Source organism: Rana temporaria, chromosome 11 (genome assembly GCF_905171775.1).
Source record: "Rana temporaria chromosome 11, aRanTem1.1, whole genome shotgun sequence".
Classification (NCBI taxonomy): Eukaryota; Metazoa; Chordata; class Amphibia; order Anura; family Ranidae; genus Rana; species Rana temporaria.
In genome coordinates this window covers 116,265,587-116,280,361 of record NC_053499.1, presented here as the reverse complement: position 1 = coordinate 116,280,361, position 14,775 = coordinate 116,265,587, and the positions used below count along the sequence as shown (strand labels likewise).

At 42.1% G+C, this 14,775-nt stretch overlaps 1 protein-coding gene across 3 annotated transcripts in view; it reads left to right on the top strand.

Moving 5' to 3' along the window:
- BBS1 (Bardet-Biedl syndrome 1) overlaps nucleotides 1-14,775 on the top strand; it is a 52,348-nt gene that overhangs the window by 14,824 nt on the left and 22,749 nt on the right. For all 3 annotated transcript variants that reach the window (XM_040328894.1, XM_040328892.1, XM_040328895.1), the window contains 6 exons: nucleotides 8,701-8,832; nucleotides 9,398-9,504; nucleotides 10,442-10,562; nucleotides 10,688-10,846; nucleotides 11,682-11,751; nucleotides 12,611-12,769. In XM_040328894.1, the coding sequence (XP_040184828.1) occupies nucleotides 8,701-8,832; nucleotides 9,398-9,504; nucleotides 10,442-10,562; nucleotides 10,688-10,846; nucleotides 11,682-11,751; nucleotides 12,611-12,769 (748 nt within the window). The remainder of the gene's footprint in view (nucleotides 1-8,700; nucleotides 8,833-9,397; nucleotides 9,505-10,441; nucleotides 10,563-10,687; nucleotides 10,847-11,681; nucleotides 11,752-12,610; nucleotides 12,770-14,775) is intronic.

Genomic DNA, 14,775 nt, shown 5'->3' with positions numbered 1-14,775 from the left:
GACCAGCAACAGAAAGTGGAGCAGCAAACACATATACATAGGCTTTGGAGCTTGTATGGAATTTGTTTTAAAAAAAAAAAACGTTATACAGTGGGGCAAAAAAGTATTTAGTCAGCCACCAATTGTGCAAGTTCTCCCACTTAAAAAGATGATAGGCCTGTAATTGTCATCATAGGTATACCTCAACTATGAGAGGCAAAATGTGGAAACAAATCCAGACAATCACATTGTCTGATTGGAAAGAATTTATTTGCAAATTATGGTGGAAAATAAGTATTTAGTCACCTACAAACAAGCATGATTTCTGGCTCACAGACCTGTATTTTCTTATTTAAGAGGCTCCTCTGTCCTCCATTCATTACCTGTATTAATGGCACCTGTTTGAACTTGTTATCAGTATAAAAGACACCTGTCCACAACCTCAGTCACACTCCAAACTCCACTATGGTGAAGGCCAAAGAGCTGTCGAACAACACCAGAAACAAAATTGTAGACCTGCACCAGGATGGGAAGACTGAATCTGCAAAAGGCAAGCAGCTTGGTGTGAAGAAATCAACTGTGGGAGCAATAATTAGAAAATGGAAGACATACAAGACCACTGATAATCTCCCTCGATCTGGGGCTCCACGCAAGATCTCACCCCGTGGGGTCAAAATGATCACAAGAACGGTGAGCAAAAATCCAAGAACCACACAGTAGGACCTAGTGAATGACCTGCAGAGAGCTGGGTCCAACGTAACACAGGCTACCATTAGTAACACTACGCCGCCAGGGACTCAGATCCTACAGTGCCAGACATGTTCCCCTGCTTAAGCCAGTACATGTCCGGGCCCGTCTGAGGTTTACTAGAGAGCATTTGGATGACCCAGAAGAGAATTGGGAGAATATCATATGGTCAGATGAAACCAAAGTAGAACTGTTTGGTAGAAACACAACTCATCGTGTTTGGAGGAGAGCGAGAATGCTGAGTTGCAACCAAAGAACACCATACCTACTGTGAAGCATGGGGGTGACAACATTATGCTTTGGGCGGTTTCTCTGCAAAGGGAACAGGACGTCTGATCCATGTACATGAAAGAATGAATGGGGCCAAGTATCGTGAGATTTTGAGTGCAAACCTCCTCCCATCAGCAAGGAAATTTAAGATGAAACGTGGCTGGGTCTTTCAGCATGACAATGATGCCAAACACACCGCCCAGGCAACAAAGGAGTGGCTTCGTAAGAAGCATTTCAAGGTCCTGGAGTGGCCTAGCCAGTCTCCAGATCTCAACCCCAAAGAAAACCTTTGGAGGGAGTTGAAAGTCTGTGTTGCCCAGCGACAGCCCCAAAATATCACTGCTCTGGAGGAATGGGCCAACATACCAGCAACAGTGTGTGACAACCTTGTGAAGACTTACAGAAAATGATATGTAACAAAGTATTGAGATGAACTTTTGATATTGACCAAATACTTTTTTTCCACCATAATTTGCAAATACATTCTTTCCAAATCAGACAATGTGATTGTCTGTCTGGATTTGTTAACACATTTTGTCTCTCATAGTTGAGGTATACCTATGATGACAATTACAGGCCTCTCTCATCTTTTTAAGTGGAAGAACTTGCACAATCGGTGGCTGACTAAATACTTTTTTTCCCCCACTGTACTCACCTAAGTGTTCCCTGCTGCATCTGCACTGAGAACTGAGTGATCAAATGCCACTGATCGCTCAGTTCTCCCCCCTCCGCTCTGAGCAAAGAGCTGTGACTGTCAGTTACCAGCTCTCCTCTCTGCCCCTCCAGTGGTCACTGAAGCGCTGGGCTGGGGAGGAAGCAGCTGGCTCAGTCTTCCAGTGGTGTAGCTGAGCGGCTGAGTCAGCTCCTGTTCCAGGCATCTGGGTGGATCCCGACTGTAAAGAGTGTAGAAAAAACTGCACTCCTATGATCCATAGGAGAAGTATATCCAAAAAACTTTGGCCATACTTAACCACGTGCCGACTGAATAACTTGCATGTACTGTGGAAAGGTGGCACTTCTGGGTAGGGGGGCACGCATACGCACAGCCAGCGGCCAACTCCCCCTGTAATAATACACAGTGGAAGCTGATCTGTGGGTACTGTGGATTCGATCTGTGGGTACTGTGGATTCGATGTCCACTGGCACTCGCTGATCATCCAGCATAGAGGCAGATCACTGTTCTGCCTCTATGTAAACAAAGGAGATCGCTGTTCTGACAGGAGGGAAGGCATGGATCCTGTGTCTCTACAATTAAGGGAAATGGATCCATGTCTTTCCCTAGTAAAAGCATCCCCCACACTGTAATAAAACAGAGGCTAGGCACACAGTTAAAGCTCCTTGGCTTGTTAGCATTTTGTTGTCGCGCACCCCTCAGTTGAGCTGCTTTTGGACATCCTAACAGATGTACGGTGAGGGAAAAAAGTATTTGATCCGCTGCTGATTTTGTACATTTGCCCGCTGACAAAGAAATGTTCAGTCTATAATTTTAATGGTAGGTTTATTTTAAGAGTGAGACAGAATAACAACCAAAAAGAAAATCCACAAAAACACATTTAAAAAAAAGTTATAAATTGATTTGCATTTTCATGAGTGAAATAAGTATTTGACCCCTTCGCAAAACATGACTTGGTACATGGTGGCAAAACCCTTGTTGGCAATGGCAGAGGTCAGATGTTTCTTGTAATTGGCCACCAGGTTAGCACACATCTCAGGAGGAACCTTGTATCCCGATCCACGTTCTGGAACTTCAGACAATTAGACGATTCCTGCCAGGCTTACCTGGTTGGTGAATTGAAGCAGATCCTTTCCTGGGCAGAAATTCACGTTCCAGCCTTGTCAGCAGTTTACATCCTAGGCTTGAACAATTGGCAAGCAGCCTTCCTCAGCCAGCACATCTACTGGACCCAGGAGAGTGGTCCCTACACCCAGAGGTGTTGCAGAACATGTAACAGGTGGGTGATGCTAAATGTGGACCTTCTGACTTCCAGGTTCAACAGCAAACTGGGAAGGTTTGTCTCCAGATACAGAGATCCTCATGTAGAAATGGATACTCTGGTAAATCTGATCTATACTTTTCCCCCCCTGAATCTCCTTTCTTGCCTCCTTTACAGAGTCAAATTGGAGGGCATTCTGGTGATCCTAAAAATGTCTCCTGGTGGACAATCTGTGGGTTCTTCCAGATTGTCCAAATCTTATGACTCACAAATTGATTTTACTATTGATTTTGCTATCCTTCTTCATGGTCACTAGCTTTAATGTCATGAGTAGCTAAAAGCTAGACAGTCTACTTTTTGCAAGTATGTGAAAGGCCTACTTCACTTGTTGTGAGTCAGGTCTTCACTCTTGCGATCTTGTTCAAGAGATCGCTGCCTTCTCATTCCTTGATCCAGGAGGTCTCTAACACAGGGGTCGACAAATCCCGGGCGCCAGGTCGCCATGGCGACTAGAAATAGGGTCCTGGCGACTTGGCTTGGAAGGGGGGGCAAAAAGATAAGGCTTTTTTTTTGGTGAGCTGGCACCATCTGGTGGTGAGCCGTTGGTATTACAAGTTATTACCACCAGATGTGTAAGCTGGCGCCATCTGGTGGTGGCCGTTGGTATTACAAGTTAAGCATTACAAGTTAAACAGCAATTCTAATGTAATTTTTCAATATTTTCACTGCCATCTTCTTCCCTCTAGCTAGAACCCCCAAACATTATATATATTTTTTATCCTAACACCCTAGAGAATAAAATGGCGATCGTTGCAATACTTTCTGTCATGCCGTATTTGCGCAGCGGTCTTGCAAGCGCACTTTTTTGGGGAAAAAATTACACTTTTTTTAATTAAAAAATAAGACAACAGTAAAATTATCCCCATTTTTTTTTTTATATTATGAAAGATAATGTTACGTCGAGTAAATTGATACCCAACATGTCACGCTTCAAAATTACGTCCGCTCGTGGAATGGCGTCAAACTTTTACCCTTTAAAATCTCCATAGGCGACTTTAAAAAAATCTACAGGTTGCATGTTTTGAGTTAGAGGAGGTCTAGGGCTAGAATTATTGCTCTCGCTCTACCAATCGCGGCGATACCTTACATGTGTGGTTTGAACACCGTTTACATATGCGGTCGCTGCTCATGTATGTGTTCGCTTCTGCGCGCAAGCTCGTCGCGACGGGGCGCGTTTTCTGGCTCCTAACTTTTTTAGCTGGCTCCTAGATTCCAAGCAAATTTGTCAACCCCTGCTCTAACGTGGTTTTTTGTTTGTTCCTCTGTGATTTGTGGAATCAGCATCATCATTAGCAAACTTCAGACGGGCCTGTACATGTACTTTCTTGAGCAGGGGGACCTTGCAGGCACTGCAGGATTTCAGTCCTTCACGGCGTAGTGTGTTATCGATTGTTTTCTTAGTGACTAAGGTCCCAGCTGCCTTAAGATCATTGACAAGATTCTTCCATGTAGTTCTGGGCTGATTCCTCACCGTTCTCATGATCATTGAAACTCTACAAGATGAGATCTTGCATGGAGCCCCAGACTGAGGGAGATTGACAGTTATTTTGTGTTTCTTCCATTTGCGAATAATTGCACCAACTGTTGTCACCCTCTCACCAAGCTGCTGGCCATGGTAGAGAGATTGGAATCTGATTGATTGCTTCTGTGGACAGGTGTGTTTTATACAGGTAACAAGCTGAGATTAGGAGAACTCCCTAAGAGGGTGCTTCTAATCTCAGCTCATTACCTGTATAGAAGACACCTGGGAGTCACAAATGTTGCTGATTGATAGGGGATTAAATACTTATTTCACTCATGAAATGCAAATCTATTTTTTGAAATGCGTTTTTCTGGATATTTTTTTTTTTTTTATTCTGTCTCTCACTGTTAAAATAAACCTTCCATTAAAATTATAGACTGATCATTTCTTTGTCAGTGGACAAACGTACACAATCGGCAAGGGATCAAATACTTTTTTCCCCTCACTATAAATGCCTTCCTTCATCCCTCAATACACTCCAAGAAAGGGATTTTACAGTGAGTATTGAAATCCTATTTTTATGCTTAGAGGGGCTTTTTATCTTAAAGCGGGGGTTCACCCGTACATAACACTTTTTCCCCTTAGATCAGGGATATGCAATTAGCGGACCTCCAGCTGTTGCAGAACTACAATTCCCATGAGGCATAGCAAGACTCTGACAGCCACAAGCATGACACCAGAGTCAGAAGCATGATGGGCCTTGTAGTTTTGCAACAGCTGGAGGTCCGCTAATTGCATATCCCTGCCTTAGATGGATGCTCATTTTGTCTAGGGGAATCGGCTAGTTGTTTTAAAATATGAGCTGTACTTACCGTTTACGAGATGCATCTTCTCCGCCGCTTCCGGGTATGGGCTGCGGGACTGGGCGTTCCTATTTTGATTGACAGTCTTCCGAGAGGCTTCCGACGGTCGCATCCATCGCGTCACGATTTTCCGAAAGAAGCCGAACGTCGGTGCGCAGGCGCAGTATAGAGCCGCACCGACGTTCGGCTTCTTTCGGCTACTAGTGACGCGATGGATGCGACCGTCGGAAGCCTCTCTGAAGACTGTCAATCAAGAAGGAACGCCCGCTCCCGAAGACCCATACCCGGAAGCGACGGAGAAGATGCATCTCGAAAACGGTAAGTACAGCTCATATTTTTAAACAACTAGCCGATTCCCCTAGACAAAACGAGCATCCATCTAAGGGGAAAAATTGTTTTATGGGTGAACTCCCGCTTTAACCTCCCTAGCGGTATGATGATTTTAGGTGCTGTAAGCGGTACCATTATTTGCAAGGAAATTTGGCATTTTATACTGTAGGCCTGTAATTCTTAGGAATAACTCACTTAAATATGACCAAACAAGAGTCTAGTAGGCATCCTGGGTATGATTTTTTTTTTTTAAAACAAAATTATAAATTACAATATAATAAATAATTATAACAAATAATAATATAATTATAATAAAAATTATTCAATAATGTAATCAACTCAATATCACTGAAATGTACTCAGTTGCAGAATTGTCGCTGTCATTACTTTTATTTTTTAATGACGAATTTCCCCACAAATCGCTATCGCTCAATTCTGCAAGTGATTATAATTGCTGTTTTCTAGCTGCTCTAAAACCATTAGGGACAAGGGGTGTGTGTATTTTTTACATGCAGTACTGTAATCTATAAGATTACAGTATACTGTATGTAATGTGTTTTGTTTACTTTTTTGAATTTGGCGCCGTTCTCCGCCCCCGTGCGTCGTAACGTCGCAGGGAACGGAGATCGGCGGCACACAGAGGCACTGTGTGAATCGAGCGAGCACCCGCTCGCTTACACAGTGCGGTGGCATCACTGGATCCAGGGACAAGGTAAGTAAACCATGCCTGTGGATTCTGCGAGGCAAGCCCGAGTCTGACTCGGGGTTACCGATCGCAGCACAAAAATTTAACCCCGAGTCAGACTCGGGAATACTGCCAGGGGGGTTAATGAATAGAATGTATTAAGATATAAAAAACCTTCTGCCTTTACAAACTGTTTAAGCTGGCAGAGTTTTGCTATGCAGCAGGGCTTAATTTAACTTCCTGAGCTGCCTTTCCCTTCCCCTACATCCAGTCTGAGTGCTCCCGTAACATAAAAGAAGATTGGGGTATTTATGCTAGCTGTGTGCAGCAATATATGTAATGATTTTTGATGAATTCATAACTGGATTAAATGGTCATTTTCATATCGGTCTAGAGTTCAGTTTGGGTATTAGTCTGTTTTTGCCATCATTTATGTTCATATGTTCGAAAGAAATGGCAATATCTTTCTATCTATCTATCTATCTTTATTATTTTTTTATTTTTTTTTAAACTGGCCCTTTAAAAATTTAAAAAAAAAAAGATCCTTAAGTGCACTGTGTTCGTGCGCTGGACACAGTGCTCTATGGGAAGTGCCACGTCGATGCAATCATGATATTGCAGACGAGGCGCTTCATTTGCAGGGTTTTGACCTGCCCTGCGGCGCATTCCATTGCGCCGAGAACTTCCGCCCTACGGCCGTGTGCTTTGATTGACATTGCATTCATCCGAGTTATGACATCACTTCCGGTTTTCCCTGTGCCAGGGATAAACCGGAAGTGATGTCAGCAGCTCCATGGAATGCACGGCCCGAGCGGAGCACTCTGCACTGTGTCCCCTGACCGGCCGATCCATCATGCACCAGCCACCCCTACCTGACAGTAAGTGCCAGTGCCATTATTTCCCATTTACAGGAACAAGCTCCAGTAAGGACAGCCACCTTTGCATATCTGACAGTCCTAGTTCTAATATCAGCCGATTTGTGATCGGCTGATATCAGAGTACTCAGAGGGGCAGATCCACAAAGATATTACGCCGGCGTATCTCTTGATACGCCGCGTAATTTCAAATTTTGCACGTCGTATCTTTGTTTTGTATCCTCAAAAAAAGATACAACGGTATCTCGGCTAGATCCGACAGGCGTACGTCTTAGTACGCCGTCGGATCTAAGATGCAATTTTTCGGCGGCCGCTAGGTGGCGTTTCCGTCGAATTCCGCGTCGAGTATGCAAATTAGCTAGTTACGGCGATCCACGAACGTACGTCAGGCCGGCGCATTTTTTTACGTTGTTTGTGTTCGGCTTTTTCCGGCGTATAGTTAAAGCTGCTGTTATGAGGCGTACTCAATGTTAAGTATGGCCGGCGTTCCCGTGTACAATTTTGAATTTTTTACGTCGTTTGTGTAAGTCGTTCGCGAATAGGGATTTGCGTAGAATGACGTCACCGTCGTGAGCATTGGCTTGTCCTGGGTTAATTTCGAGCATGCACACTGGAATACCCCCATGGACGGCGCATGCGCAGTTAAAAAAAAACGTTGTTTACGTCGGGTCACGACGTATTCACATAAAACACGCCCCCATTACATCCATTTGAATTCCGCGCCCTTGCGCCGCCAAAGATACACTACGCCGCCGTAACTTACAGCGTGAATTCTTTGTGGATTCGAAATAAAAAAAATAAGTTGCGGCGGCGTAGTGTATCTTAGATACGCTGCGCCCGGCGGAAGATTACGCGCAGGTACGTGGATCTGCCCCAGAGTCTGTATCTCATGCTGCTGCTCTTCCCCTCCCCCTCTCCCCTTCAGGCAGACTGCTTCGGCTGTCTCATCTGCACACGCAGTAACTCATGGCATGGCAGCTACTGTATGGGACTCTGTGTGATAAGAAGTTGGGTGATGAGTTTCACAGCAACAGGTTGTTTTAAAATGTGTCAAAAACGGGCATTCAGGCAGGGAAGAAGTTACCAAACATTACTGTATGGGAGGAGAGAGAACATGGTCTGTGGGGGAAAGTGAGAACATGCCAACTTCTTTACATTACAGGATAATTCATCCTCACTGACTCAGGTGCCAATATAACTAATGTGAGTGCTGCTGGATCCCCTCCACCTCTGTATATAGTGTGCTGTGTTATGTTTTGTGTGTTCTCTGTATGTATTGTATGTATTTTGTGTTCTGTATGCTCTGTATGTAGTGTGTGTGTGTGTGTACTGTGTACTGTGTATAGTGTGTTCGGGTATTGGGAGCCGTGACAGCAGCCGATGGGCAGGCAAGGGACCTGGAGGGGTTTGCACTCCCTCAAAAAATGTTATTACCAGCTGCCATTGCAGTACATATATATTTTTTGTAAGCATCTCTTTTGACTGTATACTGTAGACTGTGATCACATGTATGGCAACCCTGAAGAAGAACATGGCGGATGAGGATGCTGTGTGCTGTCTTGTTATCGGTACAGAAAGTGGAGAAATATTTATACTGGATCCAGAGGCGTTTACTATTCTTACTCGAGTGAGTACCATTGAAAAGCATTTATGATTTAGTTTTATGCACACTGGACGTTAAAATAACGTTGTAAAAATGGCAGTAGCTTTGCAGTGAGTTTTTAAATGTTTTTGCAAAAGCGTTTTTTTTTTTTTTGTGGTTTTCCGCATTAGCGTTTTATAGCTTTTATTAATCAGCGTTTATTGACATTAGAGCATTTTTACATCTGAAAACAGCTGAAAAAATCCTCTCTGAACCTGCTAGTTTTTTTTTGTACAGCCAAAAACAGTTGATAACAGCCTATGTGTGCATGGACACATAGGATAACATGATGAGGAGTTTATTGACTGTAGAAAAAAATAGCAGCTGTAAAAACGTCCAAAAATGTCCAGTGTGCACAAGGCCTTATAAACTTCAAGGATCTTCATTGACCAGCTGTGAATGTAGAAGTATTTATTAGTGATCAATAGGTGTTAGAAACATGTGCTCCTTCTAAACTTATTCTGAAAACAAAAGAATTCCAGTAAGGCAAAAGATAACGGTGCTGTAGAAAGATGGTGTAGATTCTAATAGCTTTTTTTTATGTTGGCAGGTCAGTCTTCCCAGTGTACCTACTCTGTTGGATGTGAATGGACAGTATGACATTGAATACCGTGTCACAGTAGCTTGCCGTAATGGCAATGTCTACATACTTCGTAGGTAAGTAAGCCTTTAGTTTTTTAGTTTTTTTGTGCTGCACCATCTATTTGTTGCCTGTTATAGGGAATAATGAAGAACCACATTAGTAATACAGAAGCTGTATCCTTTTTGCATTGTGGGTATTGCTTGGACCCTAATGCATTCTTCAGAAGGAATATTTTGCCTTCTTGTAATCTTTATGTCAATTTGTTCAACTAAATGTGAATAAAATGAATCTCGGCTGATTAAAAATAATTCCAGTGTATAGTTTTTCATTTCTTACATGAGGTCTGTCTTTTTTGTATTAAGGTTCTTCTTTTTACAAATTAAGAACAATACAGCAATCATGACCAATCCCTGCCCTGGAACAAGCATGCTGTAAATGAGTGTCAAAATTCCTTATCTTTTATACTTGTTCCAGGTCAGATATTCAGGAAGAATTGATGTCAAAACATGAGCAATACAGTCTGAGAACTGGCATTCTGTATTGAAGGGGTCAACAATGACAGTCTATTATAGTTACCTTATTTGCCGGGGTATAAGATTAACTTTTATACTTAAAAATATGGCTCAAAAATCGGGGGTCGTCTTATACGCCGGATGCAGACTGCGGGCATCCCTTTTTAAAAAGCCGCGCCTCCTTCTCGTGCTGTTCCGTAATAGGCGGAACACTCGGTTTCCCAGCAGAGCAGGGGAAGGGGGCCGTCTTTATAAGGCGAGTATATCCCAAAACCAACATTTTAGCTGGAAAATTAGGGGGTCGTCTTATACGCCCAGTCGCCTTATACGCCGGCAAATAAGGTAGTTAAAGTAGCCCTTCATTTCAAACATTGATTGCACTGTAGGACATACTGATACCCACAAAAAGGGTCACTTATAAATCCATATCAAATATAAATAACAGGAAAAAAAATATTATTTACTAAAACTAAAACACAGTTTGGATGTATTTTCATAGAGACTCCAAGCGTCCCAAATACAGCATTGAGCTGAGTGCACAGGTGGTAGGATTGGTCCGTGTCCAGAAAAATATCATTATTGGAACATCTCAGGAGACTTTGCATGGATACTCACAAAAGGTAAGCATGTCTTAAGATGAATGTATTTAGTATGTCATTTGGTATAATTGTGTCAGTGTACTTCTAAAACCCTAAACCCAATGATTTGCAAGGTGCATATGTAACAATTTATCATTTTGTGACAGGGAAAGAGGCTGTGGACAGTTACCCTTCCTGCATCCATTATGACAATGTCTTTGTTGGAGCATAAGTCCCGCAGTATTCAGGCTGTGCTGGTGGGGCTGAAGAATCTGGAAGTACATCTGTATAGAGATAAGAATCTGCTTAGTGTTATTTCAACCCCAGTGAGTCTTTGGAAACCATTTTATTTATTTTGGTTCATTTTGTACCAAGTATTACCAGACATGTGAAAAAAAAGTGACCAGACATGTTTATCATCCGAGACCACTTGCTAGCAGGACCCAGGGGCTCCGATTGTTAAGAAAATGTCTTCTTTTGGGGAGTACTTTGGTGACTTTTTGGAAGGCCTAATTGCTTCTTATCCCAGGTTTCACTTCATGCATCCATGACCTACACACGAAACAGAAATATTTTCAGGTACATTTTACATTAGCAACTCAGAATAAGTACTCACCAAAATTGTTATTATTTTGGGGGGAGAGTGCATGTATACAGCACAGGTGCCAATCGGCACTGTCCAGAAAGAGGGTCAGGGGTCATGCAGCCTCATAGGACAGTCAGAGGAGAATTTAAAAAATGAAAACTCCTTCTACAAGCTTTAACCAGTGCTCAACCGGACACTGATAAGTCACAAGACTGCTATGCACTGCTGATGAGAAAAGTTATTTGGCAGTTTATATTTACTAAACTAATTGCCATGTTCTGTGTACCCTGGGAGACCAGATATAGTGAATGCAGGGCCCTGGGTTTAGTAACACTTTAAGGTATAGGTTATTACTCCTGGTAACAAAAGTCTAGTTGATCTGCATGCTAAGTAATTAAATGTTCTCAGTTTAAAGATGAAAGAGCCTCATTTTAGAGTTTAATTGTACTGATAGTAGGTTGGAATGTGGGCACCTGCAATTTTATTGCCTGTTCTCTTTTTAAAAAGTTGTATATAAGTTACCCCTATGCTGTGCCCTGCAATAATACCATTCATTAAGCTCTGATTTCTTTCAGGACATAGTGACCAGTCTATGCTTTGGAAGATATGGAAGAGAAGATGACACTTTAATCATGACTACAAAAGGTAGAATACAGATCTCCAACTATAACAAAAAGTAAATTAAAGATCCCACATTCAAACGCAATTCCTATAAAAGATTAGTGCAAATGCTGATATCAAAGGAGTGAGTCTGGAAAGCATAAACCGTATCGCAGCGTACGCAGGTGATTTATTTTTTTATCACACATCCACCGACATCCCTCCCTAACTTTATGAAAGAATTTGATGACTTTGGTCATCTCTCCCTGATTAAAATAAACTTCCAGAAATCTGAGACACTTAACATCTTAGATGCTCAGGGAGATGGAGAGCAAATCTCTTAACGAGAACTTTCCTTTTAAATGGCTTTCTGTTTCGCTTAAATATTTAAGCACCATTTTAAATCGGGGGCCCTTCTACACTCTTTGCTTTAAACATCCCCCCGCTTTTGGAATGTATTCAAGCAGATCTAGACCAATGAACTATGGTGGCATTCTCACGGTTTAGGCTTTGTAGCAAAATTAAAATGGCTGTTTTACTGAAAATATTATATCTACTTTAGGCGCTTCACCTATTGGCCAGTGAGGTCCACTTAAGGAAAGCCAAAAGGCACACTTGAGAAGTATGGAGTAGGTCAGGCTTAACTTTATTAGAAAGTTGAAATTTGCATATCATTTTAGCTGCCTATATCTCTGGATTGTTTTGATGTGCCGCTTTCACTGAAGGTAACTTCTTATGTCTCCTAATTTGTTTAATTTGAACTACCCATGGTTGTGATAGATTTGTAACACTCTAAGGAGCCTAAATCACTTTCAGGGCTTTCTTCTTCTTTGAAGTATATTGTATTCCTTTAAATATCTATAACTAGCCATGTATTACAACAACTGCTTGTTTCTTCACCCAGGAGGAGGACTCATTATTAAGATATTAAAGAGGACAGCTCAGTTTGAGGAAAAGGATACATCTTCTGGTCCCCCTATTGGACAAAGCATCAAACTTAATGTCCCCAAAAAAACCAAACTTTATGTAGACCAGACCCTACGGGAAAGAGAGAATGCTGTGGGTAGGTGAATTGTTTCTGTTGCTTTCTGCAGGTGGGAAAAGTATACAAATCTGCCTTCTGTCCATAAGTTATGGTTTGCTGTGTTCTGCTCTTAAGCTGGCCATAAACCGATAGATTTTCATTAAAACGTCCATAGTGAAATTCTGAAAAAGTCAACTAATTTCATTCAAAAGCCCTTAAAAATTCATCCTGGTGGATTTTCATTCTTGGAAATGTTCTTTCCTGCAAATCTTTTCAGAGCTATGGTCAAATGTCCCCGCTAACCATTAGAAAATCGAACGATCACCTTCTGCAGGTGCTGAAGGAATGTTTCAACATTGTGTGTGTGTGTGTGTGTGTGTGTGTGTGTGTGTGTGTGTGTGTGTGTGTATGTATGTATGTATGTATGTATGTATGTATGTATTGTGACGCTATGCGAGGTGCGATACATGATCATAGGTACATTTCACCTCGCATACGTTCTATCATGAGACACTGAACCGGAATCCATTCCGGGTTTTACAGCCTCTGGGCCTGGCTAGGATTCCGGTCCGGATGTTTGGGTCCACTGGAGTCCACAATCAGCTGGACTTTAAATGTCCAGGAAGAGAGCACAACAGGGCTCTGGCTTGAAACTCGGGAAGGGACCTGAGTGAGGGGAGCGCTGAGTGCTGGACTAAAAAGGTTTGCTTTACTACATGTTTTGTGGGTGTCAGGGACTAGCCCCACACTGTATAGAGAGGAGATCCTGTTTGTTTAGTTTAGCGCAAGACGGCAAGGATTTAATTTATTGTTTTGTTTATTTTAATCTGCAAACCGTTTATAAATAAAATCTGGCATCCGCCAGACTTAAAAGAAAGTGCCTGCTTACAGACTGTGATTTCAGAAAAGGTGATCCCCACGAGCTAATCCCTCACAGTATGTATATATAATGTGTGTGTGTGTGTGTGTGTGTGTGTATGTATGTATATATATATATATATATATATATGTATGTGTGTGTGTGTGTGTGTGTGTGTATGTGTGTATATATATATATATATATATATATATATATATATATATATATATATATATATATATATATACACTAAAGCATTTTAGCAAAGATTCACCTTTTTAACTAAAAACCGTTAGTATAGTAGGAGCGGTCAATTCAAACTGGACTTTTAATTTTACAAGTATAAAAAGGGATACTAGCATGGCGGTACTACACGCATTAGTAAGTGGCAAGTGTGTCCTATTACTGATAGGCGGCGCACATGTCACGGGCCAGTCCAGAGACCGTTAATCAAGATGGCAGACAGTGTTTGTGCGTGCATGGAACAGGGTGTGGTGATATAATTTCTTGTGAACAAAGGCGTAAAACCTGCAGGTATCTACAGAAGACTTCAAGCACAGTACAGTGATGGTACACTCCGCCGGAGTAAGAAAGATGAATTGTGTAAACATTCAAAGTTGGCCATCAATGACGATTACAGCCGTGGTGGTTCCCAACCCACAGCAGTCATTCCTGTGAATAATCAGCGCATGGGAGTGTTGAACACAACAATTCACAAACTTTTGCATTTTTGAAAAGTTAGTGCACGCTGGGTACCAAGACAGCTTTCCACTTTTGACCACCACATGTTGTGTTCTGAGTAATGTGCTATTGGCCTGGTCTGATCACTAAGGGCATCCTGCTTCTCTAGGAGAAAGCACAAGCTCATATTGCTCACCGCTCTACATTACAGCAACTTTGCTTGGAGGTATTGCCACATGCCCCTTATAGCCCAGACCTCGCTCCGAGTGTATTCATCTTTTTTGACCCCTAAAAGAGTTTCTCGGAGGTCAGCATTTCAGCACTGATGATGAAATGAAGCAGGCTGTCCTAGGATGGTTCAGGCGCACTGACAAATCTTTCTATGCCAAAGCTTTTTAGTCATTTTATAAATGCTCTGATAAGTATATAAATGTAGAAGGGGAGTATGTTGGAAAATAAATGCAGTTTCCACCCCTTGAAATTTGCTCTTTTATTATATTAACTC